This window comes from Microtus pennsylvanicus, chromosome 9, assembly GCF_037038515.1.
Source record: "Microtus pennsylvanicus isolate mMicPen1 chromosome 9, mMicPen1.hap1, whole genome shotgun sequence".
Taxonomy (NCBI): Eukaryota; Metazoa; Chordata; class Mammalia; order Rodentia; family Cricetidae; genus Microtus; species Microtus pennsylvanicus.
In genome coordinates, this window is record NC_134587.1 from 46907683 (window position 1) to 46932524 (window position 24842).

General features: G+C 52.1%; 1 protein-coding gene across 7 annotated transcripts in view; it reads right to left on the reverse strand.

Annotated features, from left to right (window-relative positions):
* Dnm1 (dynamin 1) overlaps positions 1-24842 on the reverse strand; it is a 44523-nt gene that overhangs the window by 14934 nt on the left and 4747 nt on the right. For 4 of the 7 annotated variants that reach the window (XM_075985820.1, XM_075985823.1, XM_075985819.1 and 1 more), the window contains exons 2-11: positions 17511-17584; positions 16662-16811; positions 16195-16398; positions 14458-14556; positions 14220-14380; positions 12505-12647; positions 12284-12419; positions 12123-12190; positions 11106-11244; positions 3885-3971 (exon numbers count right to left, since the gene is read on the reverse strand). In XM_075985820.1, the coding sequence (XP_075841935.1) occupies positions 3885-3971; positions 11106-11244; positions 12123-12190; positions 12284-12419; positions 12505-12647; positions 14220-14380; positions 14458-14556; positions 16195-16398; positions 16662-16811; positions 17511-17584 (1261 nt within the window). Of the gene's footprint in view, positions 1-3884; positions 3972-9522; positions 9662-11105; positions 11245-12122; positions 12191-12283; positions 12420-12504; positions 12648-14219; positions 14381-14457; positions 14557-16194; positions 16399-16661; positions 16812-17510; positions 17585-24842 lie in introns of all 7 variants that reach the window. The other 3 variants (XM_075985821.1, XM_075985817.1, XM_075985822.1) reach the window with 1 other exon arrangement.

Sequence of the window (24842 nt, forward strand, 5' to 3'; positions counted from 1 at the left end):
CTCCTCCCCCTCTTCCCCTTTTTCTCCTCCACCTCCTCCTCCTCCCTGCTTTTCCTCCATGTCCTCCTCTCCTTCTCCTCCTCCTCCTCCTCCCCTTTTTCTCCTCCACCTCCTCCCTGCTTTTCCTCCATGTCCTCCTCTCCTTCTCCTCCCCCTTCTACTCATATCCTCCCCGCTGCTTCTCCTCATGTCCTCCTCCTCCTCTTCTCCTCCTCCCCTTCCTCCTCTTCTCCTCCTCCCCTTCCTCCTCTTCTCCTCCTCCCCTTCCTCCTCTTCTCCTCCTCCCCTTCTCCCCTTTTTCTCCTCCCCCTCCTCCCCTTCTCCTCCTTTCCCCTTCTCCTCATGTCCTCCTCCACCTCCTCCCCTTCTCCTCCTCCCTGCTTCTCCTCATGTCCTCCTCCTCCCCTTCTCCTCCTCCCCTTCTTCCTCTCCCTCCTCCTCCCCCTTCTCCTCATATCCTCCTCCCCTTCTCCTCATGTCCTCCTCCTCCCCTTCTCCTCCTTCCCCTTTCTCCTCCTCTTCCTCTTCTTCTTTGACATAAGATGTTGATGCTTGTTGCCCAGGCTGCCCTCATACCTCAGTCTTCCCAGCTGACACAGGACAATACGCCTATGTCAACCAACATACATGGCTGTGGTATCATTTGTAATGGAAGAAAACCGGGAACAAACTAATGGCCATTGGAAAGTGAAATAGATTAGGGTGACCTGACAGTGAAAGACACTAGCTGGGCAGTGGTGGCACACGCCTTTGATCCCAGCTCTCAGAAGGCAAGGCAGGCAGATCTATGAGTTTGAGGCTAGTTTAGTCTACAGAGTAAGTTCCAGGACAGCTAGGGCTGCACAAAGAAACTCTTTCTCAAAATACAAAAATAAAAAACAAAAACAAAAGAAGAACGAAAGACTCTTGATGTTCAAAAGCATAGAAAAATTCTATGCTGTGGTGGGGGAACACATACTGCAGATTCCAAAGTGTGCAGGCATTTGTATCTGAGTCTTTCTTTTTGTTTTATAGTGTGAGATTAGGTATATCTATCGCTTGATGCATGTGGCTGCTAGGTCCAGCCCCAAGTCTGCTCCTTCCTGTGGGCCCGGAGCCTGTCCTTCCTGAGGCCCACATTCTGCAAAGGAAGCATTTCTGCCCACAAAGGACTGGCGAAGACTCATTAGGATGAAGTGAGTCACTTGCCCGCACATCAAAGATGTCAGCGGATGTTAAGTAGTGCAATGATTGTCAAGAAAAAGGCACGGAGAGAAAAAGAAAGAAGAAAGAAAAGAAAAAGGCAGGATGGACAGCAAGAATCGGATTCCGAGAGGCAGAGGGGAAGCTGGGAGTGTGGCTCAGGTGGCAGATCCTCGCCTGGAATGAAAGAAGTCCTGGCTTCCATTTTCAGTTTCCAACACCACATCAACTGGGCATGGTGGTTTATTCCTGCAATCTGAGCACTGGGGGGAAGAAGGAGGCAGGAGCAGTAGAAGTTCAAGTTTATCCTTTGCTACATAGCGAATTCACACACACACACACACACACACACACACACACGCACGCACGCACGATCGCCCACTTGCACATGCAACTTAAAGTGGTGGGGGGACGGAGGGAGTAATAGGGAGGGAGGGAGGAAAAGAAAGGGAGGGACGCTGGGCAGCAACCCACAGCGATTTTGTGGGAGGAGGCGGGTCACGTGTGTGAGAGCCGTGTGTGTGTGTGTGTGTGTGTGTGTGTGTGTGTGTGTGTGTGTGTATACACCGTGTACCATGATGTGCATATGGAGGTCAGAGGGCAGCCTTGACTGTCCTTCCTTACCTTCTGCCTTGTCTGGGACAAGGTCTCTTGTTAATTATCATTCCAAACACCAGGCTAGCTGGACTTTGGGCTCCAACCTCCTCCTCTTTCTTTTGAGGGAAGCTGTCAAGACAGGGTCTCTCTATGTGGTCCTGGCTGGACCTTGCTATGTAGACCAGTCTGGCTCACGTTCAGAGCCCCTCTTGCCTTGCCTCCCAGGTGCTGGGGTTAAAGGTGTGTGCTGCCGCACCTGGCTTTCTTCAGCTGCTTGCTTTCCGTCTTACTGTAGGAGCTCTGGGATTACAGGTGTGTACTACCCGACCGTGCCTGATTTCCCACAGGTTCTGAGGATTCGAACTCAGGTCCTCACACTTGCATACCAGAGGCCTAACTCGCTGAGCCCCAGCCTGGCTTTATTTTCTTTGTTTTTTTTTTTGTTTGTTTGTTTGCTTTTTGTTTGTCTTGAAACAGGATCTCTGTATGTTGTCTAAGTTGGCTTCAAACTCTTGATCCTCCTGCCTCACCTCCCAAGAATCTGGGATTATAATTGTTCATAAAGGTATCTGGCATAATAAGGATTTTAAACATGCAGGCAGGTCTCTGTGAGTTTGAGGTCAGCCTGGTCTACATAGTGAGTTCCAGGCCAGCTACATAGTGAGACTCTGTTTTAAGCCTCAGGAGGTCCAGAATGGGTCAGAATATCTCTGTTCTTCCAGGCCCAAAGATAACATCTGGAGTTTAAATTTGTGAATGAATGAATATTTATTTCATAAACAGAGATGCAAAAGGAGCAGTGTCTGTGAAGGGTAAAGGTTAACCAGAGACAGCAAACAAACAGAGAGTGGCCTCCAGGGAGATGACCAGACAGATGGCCAGAAAGCCGAGGAAGCCAGACAGACTAACAGAAAGGAAGGGGGTGGTATCTGGGTGAGGTGCTGCATGCCAGTAATCCAAGTGCTCCAGGGGATGAGGCAGGGGTATCATAGGTTTGTGGCTAGCCTAGACTACATAGTGAGATTCCAGTTAGGGGATGGAAGGCGGGTGGGAAGGGAAGAGAGAGAAGAAAAGAAGGGAGAGAGAAATGAAGGGATGGACGGAAGCAGAGACAGAGGAGGGGCAGAAGGGACGAGAAAGGGAAGAAGGGGAAAAGAGGAACATGGTGGGAATGCGAAAGTGTGCACTCAGGATGGTGGTTCCTCAAATGGCACTAGGGATGGAGCTCCGTGGTAGTGTGTGTGCTTAGCATGTGCTCAGCCCTACATTCAATTTCCAGGACCATTAATAAAGACATGGTATCTAGCATTACCATATGGTCCATCAAATCCACAGCTGAGTACAGAACCCAAAGAACTGCAAGCAGGGACCTTGAGCAAGAATTTGCACAGCTGTATTTCCTAGCAGGATTACGTACAACAGCCGAGAGATGGTGGGGAGAGACTGGAGAGATGGCTCAGCGATTAAGAACACTGACTATTCTTCCAGAGGACCCTGGTTCAATTCATCCACAAGGCAGCTCACAACCACCTGTAATTCCAGTCCCAGGGGAGCCAATGCCCTCTTCTGGCCTCGTGGACACCAGACACAAAAATGATGCAAAGACATAAACACAGGCAAAATACCCACACATAGACATGTTTTAAAGGTGGAAAAGAACCCAATGGATAAACAAAAATGTAGTGTCTAGTCCACAGAATATTATTCAAGTATTTAGAAAGGAATAGTCTGGTAGATGCTACAGTATTTTTGGATAAACCTTGAAGGCATTAGGGCTAAATGAAACAAGCCAGACACCAAAGGATTGACACTGTATGATTTCACTTCCCACAGGAGTCTAGATAAATTCATAGGCACAGAAAGAAAGGTGTCCGCCAGGAGCTGGGAGGGGACTTTTATGACAAGCACAAAGTCAGCTTTTCTGGAAGCAAAGCCTTCTCTGGATGGTGGCAAAGTCAAGCTACTCGATACAGCTGAACTGTGTCCTTCAAAAATGGCTAAAACAATCCACATTCTGTTAACGATATCATCCCATAAGAAAACAGACAGAGAGGATCAGTAAGTTATTCTGAAAAGATGAAGGGAGACGGAGCCTGGGAACTCACCTGTTCCTTGGTGCGGCCCTCACGTTCCCGGATGTGGGTGGTCACTATACGCTCCATCTCCTCCCGAAGACGCGGGTATTGCTGGAGCTGGAGAAGGGCAGGAGAGAGAGCCACGTACACACAGGGCCTGGGCATCAGGCACCCAAGCCGCACCTGAGTACAGGGACCCAGGGGTGTGGGGTGGGAGATATGCATGGGAACACCGGCCAGGCCAAGAAGAGAGCCCTGGAGCCCCAAGAGGCTGATGGCACCAAGCCATGGCCACCCCTTTCACCCAATTGTGGGTTCTAAATGGCAATTCAAGGGTCTTCCTGGTTCCAGGACCATCTTTACTGGCCCACGTGGGCAGTTTCAGTGGACAAGGGATAGTCTCCATGGGGAGAACTACAGGAAGAGATGGCTGCGGTGGCTACCATCTTGACAGTGGCCATCTTGCAACTGACGTGGCAGATGGAGGCCTTTGAGGAATCCTTAGTTTCTAAGGCTTTCACTGACCCTCGGGGTGACCCCTTGCCTTCCTAAAGGCTTTGAGTGACAGGCAAGTGAGGAATCAGGCAAGGAACAGCCGCCAGAGACCTATCCAGGAGAAACTGGGAAGGGGAGGGCCCATGGTGCCAGTCAGCCTCCTGAGTCAGGCTGGGGGCAGAGCCGAGAAAGGATTTACAGGAGGACACGGCAGTCACACTAGAGGACATGCAGGAGCTCCCTGGCACAGGCATGCAAGGACACGGGGGACATGCGGAGACAGTGTCAGCAGCATGTGCAGGACCCCGCGGGGGCCTTGCTGGGCCCTGGGACCACTTGGTATAGCCCACCCAGTCCTGTCTCCCTTGGCATGCCACCTCTCTGTCTGCCACCATCACCTCCAGATACATCTGCCCGGATCTCAGACTAAGCAGACCCAGTAGGCACACACAACCCCACCCCCCATTTTCAAGAATGACCTTGACCTCCTACGAGCCCTGTCCTCAGCCCAGCCAGGTTCTGGACAAAGCCCAGACAACTTGCTCTGCTGTAGCTTCCCTTAGCTGCCACCTCTTCCTGAAGTCTGTCCAGATTGAGGACTAAGAGCTGAATTGAGGGTCCCCTGTGCTACCTCAGCCTCTTTTATCTCTGGGTTACAATTGTTCCCCAGGGCCGCGGCAGGGCTGGGCACCACCAGCACTCAAAGAGGGCGTGTTGGAGGAATGAGGAAATGAATGGAAGATGAATGTCTTTGTCCTCCTTGCTGGGTGAACAGGCAGAGGCTCCTCCATCTTCTGGCTTGGAAGGAACTCTTAGCCAGGGCTTCTGAAGGTGGAGCCCACCCACCAGGATCACCCTTCCCCCAGGGGAAGCTTGAACACTTCCTGGTGCCGCTTTTCACCCTGCACTGGGTCAAGACTCTCAGGTGGATCCTGCGGGAAGATCCAAGCACTCTGTGCCTCATTCTGAGGGCAATATGAAGGCCAAGAGGGGCTGTCAGGATGGACTGGGGGGGACGGGATGGGAGTGGAGCTCAGGATACCAGCTCAGGAAAGGCTGACTTGTGAGAAGCCCACATCCAACCTTCCCTGTGCCAAGGGTGCAGCTGAGGCCGCCTAGCACAAGGGGCTGAGACTTTGTGGCAGGACCAGCCTGAGACCCCGAGCTTTAATGCTGGCTGGAGCTGGAGGTATCTGCTGCCCTGTGTGGCTCCCTGTATGCAGCCTCTGAGTCTGGACAGAGATCTGGGGCTGAGTCACAGCCACCAGGTCTCTGAGGTGGTCCAAGGCTTCCTCCCAGGGCAGGGGTGGGGGTGGGGCTGGGAAGAATGGAGCCATTTGCCAAAAAGCATGGCCAGCTCCTTGCTAAGAGCCTGGATCTATGTTTCTCAAGTTTTCCACATGTCCCATGCGGACAGGGCCGCCTCAGCTCCCTCGAGTTCCGCTCCTTCCAGCATCTTTTTCCATTCTGCCTCAGAGCCCCGCCAGGACTTTTAGCCAGTTTTTAAAATGGAACCTCTCTCTCTCTCTCTCTGGGTTCTTGGCTGGGTAGAGTAGCCAGCCTGGAGCCCATTGGTTTTGAGGTCAGGGATGAAGCTGCTGAAGTCACGAATCCTTGGTTCAAAGCCCAGCCCTGCCTGCTGACCGCTGAGCACTGTTCAAGTGTCAGGCATGGTGCTTCTTATCCTTGCCTAACATCAAACTCTCGGCTGTGTCCAGAGATGAAAAATAAAAAAATCTAAGCCAGCAGTGCTAGGAATAACACCAAACCTCTGTCAGGAGTGGCTTAGAACAAACATAGGTATTAAAAAGAAAGGAAAGGAAAGGGAAAGAAAGCAAAGCAAAACAAAGCAAAGAAAAGAAAAGAAAAGAAAAGAAAAGAAAAGAAAAGAAAAGAAAAAGAAGTCCACAAAACTATGGTGATGCATACTTTTAATCCCAGCACTTGGGAGGCAGGGGCCTGCCTGGTCTAAAGAGTAAATTCCAGGATAGCCAGGGATACACAGAAAAATTCGGTCTCAAAAAACATACTTCTTTTTTTTTTTTAAAAAAAAAGCACAAATATAAGTGGATTTTGTCATATAAAGATAAATGACTATTGAAGTTATATCATAAGGCAAAAATACGGTTCTCCCTTAAGAGAAATGTTCTCTGTGAAAGGAGCCATCTCAATAACCACAAAAGACTTAATGTGAAATAGAAACACCCCTATGTTCCCTTCTCCTTCAAAACAATGGTTTTGGGTATGCATTGGGTAAATATGACTGGATTTTAGTGTTCGGTTCTTACTAATTTCTCCTCAAAATGCTACATGTATTCTTTTCCGCAATGTTTTCTACACTCCCTTTACATCATAGGGGGCCGCATGGACGAGAGCAAACAGCCTGTCTCACCGCGTGGAAGGGAGCACACAGCCTGTCTCACCGCGTGGATGGGAGCACACAGCCTGTCTCACCGTGGACGGGAGCACACAGCCTGTCTCACTGTGGACGGGAGCACACAGCCTGTCTCACCGCGTGGATGGGAGCACACAGCCTGTCTCACCGCGTGGACGGGAGCACACAGCCTGTCTCACCGCTTTTCTTTTGAGACAGACGAGGTAACCTAGGCTGGCCTCTAACTTTGTAGCAGGGGTGACCTTGACCTCCTGACTCTCCCGCCTCCACTCCAGAGTGTGGGACTGAGGCGTGGCCCTTAGCCACCTGCAGGTTTCTACTGTAGCTCCTTGCTTTACCTACCGACTGCCTCTGGATGGGCACTTGGATTGCTTTCCAAGTTTCCCAGTCACCATTACTGCTCTCTGTAGGACAAGCTCAGCAAAGTGCTCTACAGCTTTGGAGTGTCTGTATCTACCCATCTACTTCCTGGGGCTCTCCCTTAAGGGGACCATCCAAGAGAAAGAAGCATGGCGGATCTCCACCTACAAAGGCGAACATTACCAGCTCTTTCTTTGTGCACCTGTATGTGTGCGTGTTCACGTGGGGGGCAGAGGTCAGTGTGGGGTGACTCCTCAGCCCCTTCTCCACCCTATATTTGAGGCAGAATCTCTAACTAAACTTGGAGCCACAATTTGGCTTGTGGGTCAGCAGCTCCCAGGATCTGACAGTCTGTATTCCCAGCCCTGGGACCACAGTGTGTGGCTGCATCTGCTTTCCACATGGGGATCTGAACACGGGGCTTCATGCTTGTGCGGTAAACACTTTACCAACTGAGCCGTCCCCAACCCCGGTTTCTTTATGATATTTAAAAAAAATAGAGATTAAACGTTTAATGGGAAAATGGTCAGGCAAATTTATGTAATGGCCTCTTGTATCACCATTAAAAAATGATTATATATGGCCAGGTAGTGGGCACACCTTTAATCCCAGTGCTCTGGAGTTAGAGGCAGGTGGATATCTGAGTTTGAGGCCAGCTGCTCTACAGAGAGAGTTCCAGGACAGCCAGAACTACACAGAGAAACCCTGTTTCAGAAAAAAAATATTTCTATGGGCTACATAATAACTCTACCCAGTGTGTAGAAGGAAAAGAGCAATATATGGATACAGAGCCAGCATGGCTAAAATAAACAAGCCAATTACGTTGTAGAAATAGGAAAGCTTTTGAAGTTAGTTATTTTACTGTATTAATGTGTGTGCATGACGTGCGTGTGGACACATGCGCTCAGTGAGTGCTTTACGCACTGAACCGTCTGGTCAGTCCGGAAACACGGAAGAAGGTTTTAAGTGGGTATGGTGGCTCATGCCTTTATTCCTGGCACTCAGGAGGCTAACACACGAGGACTGCCATGAAATCTAGCTCAGCCTGGGCTATATAGTGGACTCCAGGTCAGCCTCGGCCAGAGAGTGAGGTTGTCTCAAAAAAAAAAAAAGGGTGGGGGGAGAGTTGGGAAGAAAGGAAGGATGGAGAGGAGGGGAGGAGAGCAGAGAACAGCAACTAATGTAAACATGGAGCAGGCTAAGGGCCTGTCGGGAGGAGGCTGGGGGGAGCACGCTAAGGGCCTGTCGGGAGGAGGCTGGGGGGAGCACGTGAGGTGCCTGTTGGGAGGAGTCTAGGTACACAGAACTTACATCCACCTGGTAACCTTTCTGCCATAGATTGAGCCCAACAGACAGAGAACCTGGGACACAGGGACTCCACAGCACAGGGCCCAGAAAAAAAGAACTGGGGGACACTTACTAGAAACTCAGAGTTAAGTAAGATGGGTATATCACACATGTACCTCAGCCGAGGGATATTTCAGATCTACTCCTGAGCCTGGTTCAGCTCACTGCTGGGGGCTGGGACAGCGTGAGAATTCTGGCAAGGCTCCCACTGCCAATGGGAACTGAAAGCAAGCGCTACTTTGAACAACCTGGCTAAAAATCCTCAAAATGGCCAAAAGTGGACAGATAGAAAAAGGCACTTAGGAACAAACTTCCTTGATTCCCCATGGGAGACCACACCCTCTCTGAGGAGAGAATGGGAGGGGGTGAGGGGAAGGTGAGGGAGCAGGATGAGGGGAGGGAAAGAGAACTGGAACCGTATGTAAAATTAAAAAACAACAATTAAAATATAAATATTCAAAATTAAAAAAAAAGGTGTCTAAAGGTCACAGACAACTCAAAAGAGGTTCCCAGGCCTGACTCCTACAGACTGTTACTGAGCAATCCAGTACGTGCTGGCGCAAATTGGTTTTGAGGTCCTGAGACAGCTCTCCGATCCCCAGAGGCCCTGATTCTGGGCTCTCTTCCTGAGTCTAAATCCCCTTCTACTTTTCCTGAGACCTGTCTGGTCACCTGTAAAGCGAGGGTAACGATGCTATCCACTTCTTAGAGCTGCTGAGGGAACTAAATCAGACGGTAAGGCCCAGCACTCAGCCCACTGAAGCTCAGAGCAGCAGCGCGGTACACAGCCTCCGCCCTGACATCACTGTGGCTGTCCCTGTACAATCATCCTAGCGATGGAAAGGAGAAGTGTGGGGTGGGGTAGAGCCCTACCGGCAGGGACAAGGCTCAGTGGAAGTAGATCCGGAGTTATAAGGCCAGCGATTGCCTGGCCTGAATGAGTGCCTGAGTCCCAGTGGGGAGCCAAGAGGCCACCACATCTGCTAGGCGGATGGTTCTGCCCGTGGAAAGCCACAGCCCCCGGGAAGGGAGTGACGGCCGGGCCCAGCCCCTCCCAGGTGGCCGCCATACCTTTTCGCTACACTTTCTGATGGTGGACGTGAGTTCACTGACTACCATGTCCACACACTTGATACTGGGCTCTTTAAGCTTCTGCACCTGCTTTTTCACTGTGGCTTCAAAAGCGAGGTCAGGTGTGAAGAGGCCCGTCCTGCACCCGAGGAGGAGGGGGGGGCAGGGAGGGAAGCAGCCGGATGGGCAGAGGGGAGGAGGATGGGAGTGAAAGCCAAGCGGCCGGGCTCAAGGGTAGGTGAGGATGGCACAGGCATGGGGGAAAGAGAGAGACACCAACAAAGAGAAAGAGAGAGAACAGAAGACAACATGAGCGTGGGACCCAGCCCCCCACCTCTCCCCGGGGTTGCACCTGCCAGGTGCTGCCAAGCATCCCCTCCCTCAGGGCTCTGGGGTCGTGGCCAGAGGTGTCAGGGACCAAACTCCTGTTCTGAGAGCGCCTTCCGCAGTTCAGATCTTCTCCCCAGGGATGCCCCCTAGAAAAGCATACTCCTCAACAGCACCAAGCGTGCCTGCCCTTTTCCGGTACCAATTTAGTCTACACCCTTGTGTCCTCCTAAGAACCTGACCCGGATCAGGACCGAGCCACACATTCTGTTTGAATCTAGGCTTTGGAGTATCCCTGGATTGCTTCAGCCTAACTCCAAAGCCCAGCCCCATTGGCTACCTCTGCTAGGCTGTGCTGTGTGTCACTGCCCAGGCTGTGGTGCAGCAGCCTGACCCTCCCTGCCTACCCCTGCTCCTCCTTCCTCAAGGGGAATCCCTCTCGCTTCTAACAGACATGTGGGGACTCTGGAAAGACAGAAAGTGAGAGAAGAGGAAAGACAGTGAGAGGAGGGTGGTGGTGGAGAGAGGCCAAGGCAGCAGTGGAGGAGCAGGGGTGGGATTGATGAGCGCTGGACTTAGAGTCTGCAGCCTCCGCTCCCAGTAGCAGCTTCTTAGCAGATAAGGCCCCGGGTAAGTTACTCCACGTCCTGAGCCTCAGTTTCCCTGCTGTGAGATAAGAGCACCATCCTCCAAGCCCTGCCTTCCTGGGCAGTTCTGTGAGACTGGCTGCCTGGCAGGAGACATCCCTGTCCCTGGAAAGTTGAATGTGGAAGGGAGAGGATGAAGTCCTGAGTGACAGTCCCCAAAGGAGAGTGGAAGGATGGAGGGGATGAAGGACAGTAACGAGATGTGGTACCTGCCAGGCCTGGCCCTCTGCACTACTCTGGCTGCCCAGGTTCCTGCAAAGCACCCCGGAAGAACCTGTCCCCCACGTGTCCTAGGCTGAGGCTTCCCCAAGACCCTCTGAGAGCTTTGGAAGGTTACCCCACTTCTACGGGCAAGGCAGAGGCCCAGGGTTTCCTCAAACATGATTCTTTCTGGGCCAGGGGAGAGCTCTTAGTGTCCAATTCTTTGATTCCCCAGGTCTGGGGATCAGGGTGTGGGCGAGGTTCCCTCAGAGGGCTCCCCTGTCCAGGTTCCCCACCCCGCTGAGGCCTGTGCATGCTACCGAGGAGGTGGTGGAGATTGGGGAAGGAGAGCCTGGCTGAGCAGTGCGGGGAGGGACGAGGCAGGGCTGACGGGGGGCTGGCTGTTACCTTCTTGGTGCACTGTCTAACCGTGCTGATTAGTTCTGAGATAACCATGTCCACACACTTGAGACACGGTTCTCGAATCTTCTTCACCTGCTTTTTCACAATGGTTTCAAAGGCCATGTCTGGGGTAAACAGCCCCGTTCTGAACGCCCGGAGCAGGAGAAGGGCACAGTGTCACAGGCTGGCACTGGCCAGGAGTGCCAGGCCAGGGTCCCTCTCCAGCCCCTAGCTGTGCCTGTGGGAGGAGTCTGCCCACTACCCCCTCTGAGCCTCAGTGTCTCCATCTAGTCAGTGGGTTGGAGGGGAGTTCTAATGAGAGGTTTTCCATCTCAGAGTGGTCCTTGGGACAGACAGCTCTGTTTGAGTCTCTTCTGCAGCCATTTGGCTTCGTCTTAAGTGTTTCTGTAAAAGGTTCTACAGCCTCAGACTGTTTGGAAATGACAGAACTGAGGCCCCTTAAGAGCCATTCTGGGAACTGAGCTCTTCTTATTAGGACTAGGAGATGAGGTCTCCTGCTTTGGTCAAATGCAGCTATGGAAACATAGGTGCCATGCCGAGATAGAGCACGAGGCCTACAGGGGCACAGGCTACTTCTGTCTCCTTCCCAGAGGGGTACCATGGGCATGGCACCGTCCAGGATCTGGGTCCCTGAGAGTACCTAAGGGCCAGTCTAAGGAGGGAAGTAGGTAGAATGGGTGAACCTGGGCTAATGGGAGACCGGGAACATCTGGCATGGTGAAAACTACCCTCGTGAAAGGATTTAGAACGCTATCTGGGTGCTATACCCCAAGCGCTATCCAGTGACCTCCAGGCCATACTCCCAGGGACAGACAGCCAAGGAGGCCAGCGGGCTGTAGGCTGCAGGTAGCCCAGGCCTCCCAGCCACCTCTTTTAGCTGGAACCTGTTGATCTGGGAGCCAGAAAGTTGGGGTTAAGGGATTGAAGACCTGAGGGAGGCTCCTTCAGGCCCAGCGCCCCTGCCTAACAGGGTGCAGACCCCACCCTGGTCCCAGTACATGCCTGATGCCATGAATGTTCTTAATGGCATAGCTGATCTCTTTTCGGAGTTCCTTCTCATCAAACTCCATCTGCGGTGGACAGACGGAAGACTGGTCAGGGCCAGCCCTGCCCCAGGAGGTAGAGACAGGCCCACCCTCCTGCCTGGGACTACAGTGCCCTACCTTAACCAGCTCAAAGGGAAAGCGTTCGTGGAAGATCCGGTTAATGCGGGCTCCACCGGACAGTTCGTAAGTGTCGATCTGGTCTCCAGAACCTTCGATGCGCTTCTCGAAGTCAACTGCAAACTGCTGGACCATCCTGTGTGGGAGAGGGGCGTGGCCTGAGGAGGCCCTGGAGGGTGGGAGGGGCTGAAGCGGTTCAGCCCTGGAGTCGGGGGACTTACTGCAGCAAGGCTTTGGTCTTGCGCGCTGGGTCGTCCGGTCGAAAGTTCTTGTACTCGTCCACCTCCTTCTCAATGGACAGCAGCTGGCTCTGCAGTTTGTTCCGAAGCCCCGGCAGTGTGTCCCGGATGTGGTTGGTCAGTTGCTGGGTGTGGTGGGTGGGTAAAGAAAAGGTTAAAACCAAGGTCACAGCCCCAGATGCCCACAGGCCCAGGCAGGGGAAGTGATGCTAGGAGGCTGTGTGGACATCTCTGTGGAAGACCAGGTCAGGAGCTGTGGAGCGGTGGTTCTGGACTTCCTAATGCTGTGACCCTTAAAAACAGTTCCTCATATTGTAGTGATCCCAACCATAAAATCATTTTCGTTGCTACTTCATAACTGTAATTTTGCCACTGTTGTCAATCAGAATGTAAATATTTGATATGCAGGATGTCTGGTATGTGACTGCCATGAGGGGGGTCACGACCCACAGGTTGAGGACCGCTGCTGCAGAGGGTAGGCCTGGCACTCCACGGGTGCTCACAGAGATGAGCCGTCAGAATTAACATACCGTGGCTCAGTTTCTAACAGAAGCCAGGAATCTACACGGATACACGGGAAGCTACCTAACTTTGAGTAACTGAATGTTTTTAGATTCCAGACCCCAAATGCATTTAGGCAGGGAAAGCTGATGGGCAAGAACCCGTGCATACTCTGGGTTCCTGTTACCCACAGGTAATTCTCAAGTTCGGGCACTTAAGTCTACTAGGTTCCCCTATACCCTGCCTCCCTGAGCCATCATGGTGACACTATGGGGCAGAGGTAGTGGTGGAACATCAAAGAGTTTGAGTATCCCAGTGGGTGAGTAACGGGCAAAGCTGGGACTCAGAGCCAAATCTATGGTAGTCTCAACAGCCCCTACACACTCCAGAAGGGGAAGTAAACTAGGGAAGCTTCTGGAATGTTCGTGGTTTCTGGGTCAGCCTCCTTTTTTTTTTAAATTGATCCTTATAAAAGAAATTATTTATTTACATTTTATGTATGCATTCTCTGCATATACACCTGCAGGCCAGAAGAGGGCATCAGATGGTTGTGAGCCACCATGTGGTTGCTGCTAACTGAACTCTGGACCTCTGGAAGAGCAGCCAGTGCTCTTAACCCCTGAGCCATCTCTTCAGCTCTTAGGTCAGCCTCTTTGGTCATGCCAAGAGCACCAAGATGTCCAGCTGAATACGTTCCAGTCATTACTCTATGCCACCGTCCACACAAAATCCTGGTCTTCCATACATACCGGGAGTCCCAGAGCTCCCCTTCTAGGTCCAAGACAGGAAAAGTCAGCAGAATTCTTGCCACTAACGCCCTGTGGGACTGAGACAAGTGGCTCCTTTCCCAGAGTCTCAGTTTACTTTGCATTGGTGAATGCTATCTCCATTGGTCACCCTTACGATGTACTGAGAAGACCAGGCTGGTGAGACAGCTCATCAGTCAAGAGCATCGACTGCTCTTCTAGAGGACCCAGGTGTGGTTCCTAGCATCCACATGACAGGTCACATCTGTGACTCCAGTTCCAGGAGATCTGATGCCCTCTTCTGACTTCCCCGGGCACCAGACAAGCACTTGGTACACAGACAAAACACCCACACGTATAAAATAAATAACACACACACATACACACAAGGAAAGATGCATTTGAGATTATTCTTGTTTCCCCAGACCCTGGCCAGGTCTGCCCCCCTACCTGGTTGAGGACTTTCTGCAGGTAGGGCGTACCCATGCGGTCAGCCAAGTGGCGGTAGGATGGGTGAGAAAGAAAGAATTTGCGCTCAGCAGCCAAGGCGGCTGTGATGTCCTTCTTGCCATCTATGTCCTTCTGGCTGCGGTTCACCACTCCGATGTAGCCTGTGGGACAGAGCGAAGGTCAGGGGCAGGCAGCCTCCTGGGAAGGTCAGGGAGGGAAGGCAGGCGGTGTCTCCTACCTCTGCGCAGAGGGAGCAGCTTGTTCTCCAGCACATCCCGAGCATCGGTGCCCTCATCCATCAGGTCCAGCTTGGTGATGACCCCAATGGTGCGCTGACCTGGAGAGTGACCACAGGAGGGCTGTCATGCTTGCTCCTGCCCCCGCTCCAGATCCCACGCATTCCCAAACATCCACACTATGATCTCATCCTTTGCCACTCCCTTGCCCACTCAGCCGCCCCTCTGTCATGATCCAAAGGGGCCAAAATGATTTTTCTGCTGATACCATATCTCTTTTAAGAAATTATTTTTAGTTTCATTTTATGTGTATGTGAGTGTTGCCTACAAATGTGTCTGTACCGCGTGTGCACCTGGTGCCTGCAGAGGCCAGAAGAGGGTGTCATAGTCTTTGGAACTAGAATTACAGATGGTTGTGAGCTATCATGTGGGTGAGGGGAATTTAACCTTGGTCCTCTGGAAGAGCAGCCAGTCCTCTTACCCACTGAGCCATCTCTCTAGCTCCAGGTTGATGCCATTTTTAAAATTTTATTTTATGTGCATTGGTGTCTCATCTGAATGCATGTCTGTGTGAAGGTGTCGGATCCCCGGAACTGAAGGTACAGACAGTTGTGAGCTGCCATGTAGTTGCTGGGAATTGAACCTGGGTCCTCTGGAAGAGCAGCCAGCGCTCCCAACTGCTGAACCATCTCTCCAGCCCCCACCCATGCCATTTCTTTTAGAGAGGATCTGGCTATGAAACTCAAGCTGGCTTCAAACTTGACATCTGTAGGGGCTGGAGAGGTGGCTCAGTGGTTAAGATCTCTGGCTGCTCTTTCAGAGGTCCCCAATTCAGTTCTAAGCACCCGCATGGCAGTTCACAACTATCTGTTCCAGGGGATCTGATGCCCTCTTCTGGCCTCTGTGGGCACTGCCATCAAATATACTAATAAAATAAATTTTTACTCATTTTTTATTTGATGTAGCTGGTGGTGGTGGCACACGTCTTTAATCCCAGCATTTGGGTGGTAGAGGCAGGTGGATCTCTGTGAATTCAAAGCCAGCATGATCTACAGGACAGCCACAGCTACACAAAGAAACCGTGTCTCAAAAACAAACAAAAAAATTGATCTGGCCTGGCCTCATACTCACGATCTTTTTGCCTCCACCTGGGATGGGATCCTGAGTGTGTAGTGCCAGACTGAGTGACAAAATCATGCTTTATTTTTTATTATTATTATTTTGGGTTTTTTTTCCAGACAGGATTTCTCTGTGTAGCCCTGGCTGTCCTGGAACTCGCTCTGTAGACCAGGCTTTTACTTATTTACGTATTTATGTACGTGGGTGCACCCATGCCACCACAAACATGTGGATGTCAGGGAAAAACTTGCAGGGGTCAGTTGTTTCCTTCCTCCTCAAGGATTCCCGGGATCAAACTCAGGTCATGGTTGGCAGCAAGCACCTTTTCCAGTGAGCCACCCTGAAGGCTTTTTTTTTTAAAATATAGCTTTTAGCTTTTTGAGACTGCATCTCATGTAACCTAGGCTGCCTTCAAACTGGTCATGTAGCCAGCGCTGGCCTCAATTCCTGGGTCTTCTGCAGGAGGGGTGCCTCTACTGCAGCCAGCTGAAATGAATCTAAAGATTAGATGATCCCAACACTATTCTACTTAGACCCTTCAAAGATACTTCTAAATCAAAACTAGATTACTGCCGAGATATCAGCTGGCATTGTGTATCAGCTGCCAGGTAGGAACCTACCCTGGGGGTCCACCTCCTTGGCGATCTTGAGGGCATCCGAGTTGGCCAGGTCCGAGTTGGCAGGGGACACAGCCAGGATAAGACAGTTCTCCTTAGTGACAAACTGCATAAGCATGTCCCGGATCTGAAACTCGATGTCGGGAGGTTGGTCCCCCACCGGAACCTTGGTCATTCCAGGCAGATCCACTAGGGTCAGGTTCAGCACTGGACAGAGAGGCAAAAAGGGCAGGCCCACGGTGGTGGCGTGGTCAGGTGGGCGGAGTTAAATAACAGGGTCCGTCGGCTTCAAGAGCATCTAGTGGTGGGCACGGTCAGAGTGGGAGGGGCTAGTCAGGTGGGGTTTTAAGTAAGTGGACTCAGAAGCTCCTGTGCAACAAGTATGAGAACTATGGGGCCCAAGGAATTGATCTAGGGGGCGTGGCTAGGCAAAGAAGCCAGAAGGAGAAGGCGGGGCCAGGCCTCCTCACCGTGGGGCGAGTAGACCCGCAGGTTGATGGGTACCGGCGAAATGCCTTTGTTGGTGCCCGTGACCCGGTCAGTCTCAGCCTCGATCTCCAGGCGCACCTCCTCGAAGTCGGTGAATTTCTTCCCCTTGCAGTGCAGGAACTCGGCATATTCTGCTCCAGAAACCGTCAGGAGAAGGGGAGAAGGCATCAGACCTGGGAAGCCCACCTGGGTGGCGTCGTTCTACCTTAATCTACCCGTGACCTCAAAACGCAGCGGTCCTAGTCTTCATTTTACAGAGTGTATGTGTGTGTGTGTGTGTGTTTAAAATTTTATTTTATTGCCTGGCGGTGGTGGCGCATGCCTTTAATCCCAGCACTAGGGAGGCAGAGGCAGGTGTATCTCTGTGAGTTCGAGACCAGCCTGGTCTACAAGAGCTAGTTCCAGGACAGGCTCCAAAGCTACAGAAAAACCCTGTCTCGAAAAACCAAAAAAAAAAAAAATATATATATATGTGTGTGTGTGTGTGTGTGTGTGTGTGTGTGTGTGTGCGCGCGCATTGGTATTTTGTCCACATTCATGTCTGCGTGAGGGTTTTGGGTCCCGTGAAACAGTAGTTACAGACAGTTGTGAGCTGCCATGTGGGTGCTGGGAATTGAACCTGGGTCCTCTGGAAGGGCAGCCAGTGCTCTTAACCATTGAGCCATCTCTCCAGCCCCCGTTTTACAGTTTACCCACTGTCTAGATTGGGATCGAGGCCTAAGGAGGGAAGGGTGGCCGGATCTAAAGTAACTCTACACACAGCTTCAGTAGCTAGGCAGAACTTCACCTTAGGGAGGGGCCACACCTGGCTGCTGACAGAGGACACCCACCTGTGGTAGAATTAACCAGCTGCAGAACCAGGGGACGTCGTGTGACGATGCCAGATCCTCGGGGCAAGAAGTCCCTGCAATGAGTTGGGGGTTAGAAGAGGGTCAAGATCTGGGGGCAGCTAGCTACCTTTCCTCAGAGAGCACCTGCCCGGCTATTTAGGAGACACAAATCCTCTCACAGGGCCGGCCCACAGCATCTTACATTAAGTCACTATGGGAGTGGGCTTCCCCAAGTCATTGCTTCAGGTTGCCATGAGGCTAGGGCAGCAACTCCCCAGACGCCCCTCAAATATATACCATGTTGAATCTGAGTCAATAGGAAATCCCGGTCAGCATTCTAGCCGCTGTTATTCTGCTCAGGAAAAAAAATGAAGCACAGGGTAGCCCAGTGACCAGTTGGATCTCAGCGAAATCAGAGCAGAACCACCCTCCTCCCTGTCCCCTGGGACAGACAGGCTCGGTTCCTCTTCCCCAGGCCCCATCTGTCTAGAGCTGAAGACAAGGCAGACGCAGCCTGGAGGAGGCAGGGAACAGAACTCGGGCTTCTTGGGCGCCTATTGCATGCCAGCTGCTTTGTGGGCGGAGCGCATGAGCGCCAGAAAGTGCCCTGAGAGGAGGATGCAGCCACTGCCCCCACGCTAAAGACGTTCCAGTTGCAGGATATAGCAGAGAGGACCCTGGGCTCAGCTCCGGGAGAGTTCTTGGTCTCCAGGCCCCATGGACTTAGCCCCTTTGAAGGACCACACAGAGGGGCCCCAAAGTGCCATCCATATCCCGAGACCTGACAGTCTATAGCCAACATCTGCTCCTGCTGATACCAACTTCAGCTGTCCTTTTGGCTGACTCTGTCAGCTATTCTCGCTTCTGCCACCCATGACTCTTCCATGGGCTGGCTGGAGGGTGGAGCTCTTTCCAGGAACCAGGGTGTCAGAACTAGTAGCAATGGAACCCCCCAGAACCCAGGAAATGGGAAGCAGACCAGGGCCTGGGGGGTTGTACCCATCCAGCCATTCATCTGCGGAAGAGACCCAGGAGCCCAAGAGAGGACCAGATACTCAGTCTCAGCTCAGATCCAACTCAGGCTCATGTTTCCTGCACCCCAGGCTCAGGGGCAAAGGGTCAGGAAGAACAGACAGGCCTAGAGGCCACAGGTTCAAGCCCTCCCTCTTGGGGCTCTCTCCTCTGCCACCTCTAGAAAAGGTGAGGCTGCTGGGGGTCAGTGGTCTGGGGAAGGAAGGGGAAACTTTCCGGGTACCTGCTCACCATGCTAATCTCAGGACAGGGCTGGTACTTCCCGTCCTCCACCATACACTGGGCCCAGCCCAAGGCTCAGTACTCCTGAGGTGCTCAATGCATTCTGCGAGAATCCCCTAGTCACCAAACAAGACTCCCCCAGAGACTCTCATTTTATATATAAAGCAACTGAGGTTCAGAGAGGGGATGTGACTCACTCGGTCACACAGCAGAACTGTATTTCACGTGAGTTTTGTTATATTCATTTGGGTTTTGTTGTGGTTTGGGTTTTATTGTTGTTTCTTTGTTTTTCAATGCCGGACTTCAAAACCAGATCCGCGAATGTGCTGAGCAAGGACTCTATTATTGGGCTATACACTCCAGCCACGGGATTCGCATTCAAACCCAAGTGTCTGTTTTACCCCAGAGGCTGAAAACATCTGCATCCCTCTGTGCCATCCCCTAAGCCCAAGGAGCCAGACTTAGCTTTTTATATAATTGAATTGACTCTGATTTGTACCAGGCCCTGTGCTGGGCCGTGAGGATGAGAGATGAGTCACCCAGCTCCCCACCCCAAGTGCTCACAGCGCGAGGGAGGCAAGTAAACAGATTGTGCATCTCGCCTGCGGTCAGACAGAGATGGCCAGGCAGGCCAGGGAGAGCAGTGCCGAGGGCACTTCCTGCCTCATGGCCAGCCTTCACTCAGTGACGCCTCGGAGGAGGTCACCCGTCTGTATAGGGGTCCCCAGGATTGCAGAGGTTGCACAGTTGGTTTTGCAGTGGCTTTGGTGGGTGTAGGGACCTCCAGTCCACCCTCTTCCTCACCAGTTGCTTGCCAAGAAAAACCATGGCAACAACAGTTGCTGTGGAAACTGCGGGACGGTTGGAAAGGGTAGGACTCCCCACAGAGAGCCCTCCCCACGCAGAGATGTGGACCTTCCCTGGAGTTATTCCTGAGAGGCCTCTCTGTGAGTGGATGCGCCCACACAGCCCTAAAGGCCTGATGGTGGAAGGCTCTGGAGATCCATGAAGACCAGGAATCCCAAGGCCCTCCTGATGGCTGCTTAGTCTGACCCAAGTCACTGCCACCTCAGCGGAAACCTATAAACCACAGAGGTCAGGACCAAGCTCTCAGAGGGCTAGGCTCAATCTGTGTCGGAATCCACAGGCAGTGGTGGCGCACACCTTTAATCCCAGCATGTGGGAGGCAGAGGCAGGTGGGTCTCTGATTTTGAGGCCAGCCTGGACTACACAGAGAAACCCTGCCTCGAAAAATAGTGTGTGAGCCTGGCGGTGGTGGCGCACGCCTTTAATCCCAGCACTGGGGAAGCAGAGGCAGGCGGATCTCTGTGAGTTCGAGGCCAGCCTAGTCTACAAGAGCTAGTTTCCAGGACTGGCTCCAAAGCTACAGAGAAACCTTGTCTCAAAAAACCAAAAGAAAAAAAAAAGAAAAAAGAAAAATAGTGTGTGTGTGTGTGTGTGTGTGTGGTATATAATGCTGGTTCTTCAATGTGCTCGGTTCAGATCTCCACAGATCTTCCACTAATCAACCAGACCCTTTGTGACTGTTATGTTATTTCACTACAGCCTGCTATTTTAGTGGTTAAGAGACAGTGCTAGGCAGAAGCCCTGCATTCAAATCCCAGCCCCGCCTTCCCCTTGGACTCACCCCTTCACTCCAAATCTGTACCGAGCTCAGCTGTGGCGGAATGTCACAGTGTTGCTAGAGCGTTTGTGGGGCCTCTCAGGCAGAAAGACCGAGTCCATGCCCAGGACGTGGAGACCACAGGGGGCTACAAGAAGGGTCCTTCATTTTTAGCCTCCTCTAGGAGGAACCCCAAATTCCAGCAAGAATTCTGCCTCACCTCCTCTGGGTACTGAATCCTGACCATGACACCACAAAAGATAAGATGAAAACGGGAAGAGAGAACACTCCGGTCACCCGTCACTGTCCTGAAGCGGGGACTGAAGCCCAGAGAGCAAGGATGTTTGAGGATCCACAGTAATGGAGAGGGGCTGAAAGAGAAGAACGCCCGGATGTCTCACATCTGGACAGACAGCAAGCAGGGCCAGTGGGTCCCCACGTGCAGACACAGAACTGGACACATAGTAGGTGCTCCAGCCACACTAGAAGAAACAGCTCTTTCCGCTGCTGGAAACACTGTCTCTACAGCTCTCTGAGAAGGGTCAGGGTCAGCATCTTTGACTTGACCTCCCCGTCAGAGCCACACTTCCAAAACCTTGCTTAGTCCTAGGGACAGCAGAGCAGGTGTTTCAGGAAAGTGTGCGGGCCTGTAGCCCCAGAGGCCAGTGTGGAGCCCAGCATGGGAGGGCATCTGGTGGCCTGCCAACTCTCCCACTCATTTCGAGCAGATGGCGATTTCACGGGGAGCCCTTGCCTTGCCATCTGCAGAGACACCTTCAAACCTGAAGCACAGAAGGGACGAAACAGACGCCTCTCAAGACCTCCAGCACCACCTACTTGCTAAATAAATTGGCAGTGTCATCTCCTCCCTGGGGAGTCTCGAAACACCACACCAATGAGCCAAAGTGGCTCCCCTACTCCTGCTCCAGAATCCGAGGCTTGGCGTTAGAGTGCCCTGACTTCCAGACCCTGCTTGGGTGCAAATGATGAAAGAAGTAGCATGTCTCGTCTGACAGGTGACCGGTCTGTCCTGTTTCTTGGGCTCCGAGAGCAGGCAGGTTTGGCCCTGTGAGTGCCCACTTGGGGGCTGCAGACGAGTGACCATCCCTCTTGTGTTTGTCTCCTCACTGGAGCAATGGGTGGTCCTGGGGTTTACTGCAGTTAAGGGATGGACAAGCACGGCTCATATGGCTCATGAATGATCAGCTGGGGAGAGATGGGAAGTGGGTTTCCAGTCGGTGGCTTGGGAGAGCAAGAGGGGTTTCAAGGACAAATGCGGCTCCTGAGAGTGGCAGGCAGGGCTGGTCATTCTCCGAGGTGGCCTCTGAAGCACCAACCCAGAGTGATGGACAGAGATTTTTGTAGGCCAAGAAACACACTGGGAGTAGGTGAGGCTGCCACAGGCAACAAGACCTTCTCTGTTTTCAGGGTGCCTGGGAGACCTGAGGCAGCCCACACCCTGCAGCGTGTAAATATGGAGCTGATGCTTGGACATTTGGTGCGGTCTAACTGTGGACTCCTGTCATGTGGTAATGGCCCCCCAGCAGGGACTGGGTGGGACCTGCCTTCATCCATACCCCAGTGCCCGGGATTAGTGGGCAAAGGGCGGACACTCAGATGCCCTGTTGAGAAAACTGAGGTTGGACAAGGAGCTTTCCCAGTTCCCACTTACAGCTCACTGGACAACAGGGGACACCGAATCCCCAAAAGAAGCTTGCTGCCCACGGTCATGGTGCAAGTTGGTGACAGGGTGGTGCCCCACAGAGCAATGTCCGTCCTTCCCAGCTCTCCTCCGTTCCTTCTCTTTGTCTTTCCATCCATGCTTCCTCCTTTCTTCCCTCTCTCTCTTTTTCCTCGCTCCCTCCCTCCTTCCATTCCTTCCCTCTTGCGTTGATTTTTAACATTAGGATGCTGTTTTTCTTGTTGTTGTCTTGGCTTTTCAAGACAGGATTTCTCTTTGTGTAGCTCTGGCTGTCCTGGAACTCACTTTGTAAACCAGGCTGGCCTCAAACTCAGAGGTCCACTTGCCTCTGCCTCCCGAGTGCTGGGATTAAAGGTGTGTGCCACCACCACCCCAATGGAAGTTATGTTTTCAAAATGGAAATAGTTTCCTTTTTTTTTAACCTAATTTAAAAAATTAAAATTTTGGACTGGAGAAATGGCTCAGTGGTTAAGTGCTCTGGCTGGTTTTCCAGAGGACCTGGGTTCAGTTCCCAGCACTCACATGGTAGCTCACAACTTCCTGTAACTCCAGTTCCAGGGTACCCAACACCCTCATGCAGGCAAAACATAAATGCACATGAATAAGAAAAAATTAGATTTTAGTGAGGCTTGGTGACACACGCCTTCAATCCCAGCACCCTGGGAGGCAGAGGCAGCTGAATCTCTGTGTATTTAAGGTCAGCCTGGTCTACATTATGAATTCCAGGATAACCAGGGCTGTGCAAAGAGTCCTGTCCTCGTCTAAAAGGAAGAAAAAAAGAAAGAAAGGAAGGAAGGAAGAAAGAGAATGAAGGAAGGGAGAAAGAAAGAAATTTCCACTTGAAAACTTCAAGAGATATACAAACTATTTTACAAAGTAAAATATAACTGTTGTCCCAGCCCCTGGGGACGGCCACTGTAAGCAAGGCTAGCACCAGTGGCTGTTGTCCCTGCCCCTGGGGACGGCCACTGTAAGCATTGTTAGCACCAGTGGCTCTTGTCCCTGCCCCTGGGAACGGCCACTGTAAGCATTGTTAGCACTAGGGGCTGCGGATGTTGGCCAGACTCTGCTGGAGCCTTGGAAATCTGCAGCGTTCTGAGATTTCATTCTGGGGTGATAGGAATGTTCTAAAATTAGTTTATGACGATAGCTGCAGAACTCTGTAAATACACTAAAAAAATCACTAAATTGTGCACTTAAAATGGGTGGGGTTTATAGTGCACACATCGCACAGCAGGAAGGCTATTCAGGGCTCCGTCATCTGGACCAGGTGCTCTTATGGCTGAGGTGGCTGTGATCAGTTTCCCTATCTCATGGGGGAAGGGAAATTGAGGCTCAGAGGGAAGAAGTCACATGACCCTCAGCTGGACTACCACTCAGGCTCCTACAAGACACCTGGTACGAATACCTCTGAGTTGGTATTTCCTGTCACAGCAGCATGGGGAGAAAGCTCCAGCTTCACCACCCCTCTCGGGACGTGTGTCCTACTCAGAGCCTCAGTTTCCCCATCGGTGAAACGGGACTCAGTGTAGCTCTGTTCCTGGCTCTTGAGATGATGCCCTGAGAGCCTGGCTGTGGAAGACCTAACCCAGGGTGCCCACTGGCATCCAGAGAGGGGGCTGGCTGGTGAGACCTGGAGGTCGGAGCCAGTGAGGGAGACGGGGGCAGAAGAGCAGAGCAGACAAGCCATGTTAGAGACCCCAACCATTTCTTCCATGAGTTGCCAGCTAGGCAGGGGACCGTGGGGATTGGCTGAAGGTGATGAGGCCACCAGGGCTCAGCTGGGGTCTGGGGCTCAGTTTTGAGGGGACAGGGTCCAAAGAAGGCTTCAGCTAGAGGAGGTCAGGAGGAGGGGAGTGTTATAGAGCTCCCTGCTGGTGGCCAAGAGTGGACTCAGTGTAACAAGAGGTCACTGCTTTGATGACTGGCTTTATGGGGCTTGGGTACTGGGCATCTACCGCTTAGGGATTGGCCTTAAGCACCTTCTAAGCCTAATTGGCCATTCCTTGTTGCCTGTAGGAATTCCAAGTTTTTCGAATGCTGTTCTATAAACCTTCCTTGGTCCTCAGACTTCTGTCTGAGAAGGCATAAGAATCACAGAGATACCCAGAGGGAGAAGGACAGAGACAGGGCTGTGCAAACGGGCAGGGTGTGAAGTGTGGGCAGGCACATGGGAATGTCTGGCCTAGAAGCAGGAGACCTGTCAGTTCCTCTATGTCTTTCATCCAATTGCTGTGTGACTTCAGGCAAGATCTCCACCTTCTCTGAGCCATCCTGAAAGCCTGGGATGACAGTCCACTTCTCCTGCCACTGGTCATTGGTTTCACAAGGACAATAAGCAGTGTTGTCCTTAGGTGTGGGAAACAGGAGCTCCGACCCCAGGAGTCATTGTGCCTATGGAGAAAGGTCTCCAGGGTCCTGGGGAAATAGCCCTCATTTTAGAGGTTGCCAAGAGAGCAGTCCCTTTTGGAGCCATAGATAATATGACAGTTAGGGTGTTTACGTGTGACAGTTGCTCAGGGTGGGGGGCTTTGTGGTGCAAGATGGGATGGAAAGGGATGGGGCAGCCTGAGAGAGAGGCCACCTGTCTCCATGCAGGCTAGGTTTGCCAAGGGCAGAATGTACTGCCTTCCGCAGCCTCGCCCTGATTTAGAATAGCAATCCCAGACACATGGCACGTGGGCCCTGGTTCTGCTCCTGCCCACGCCTGACAGCACCGTGCCCACACCTGGCTTCCCGCACCAATGTCCTA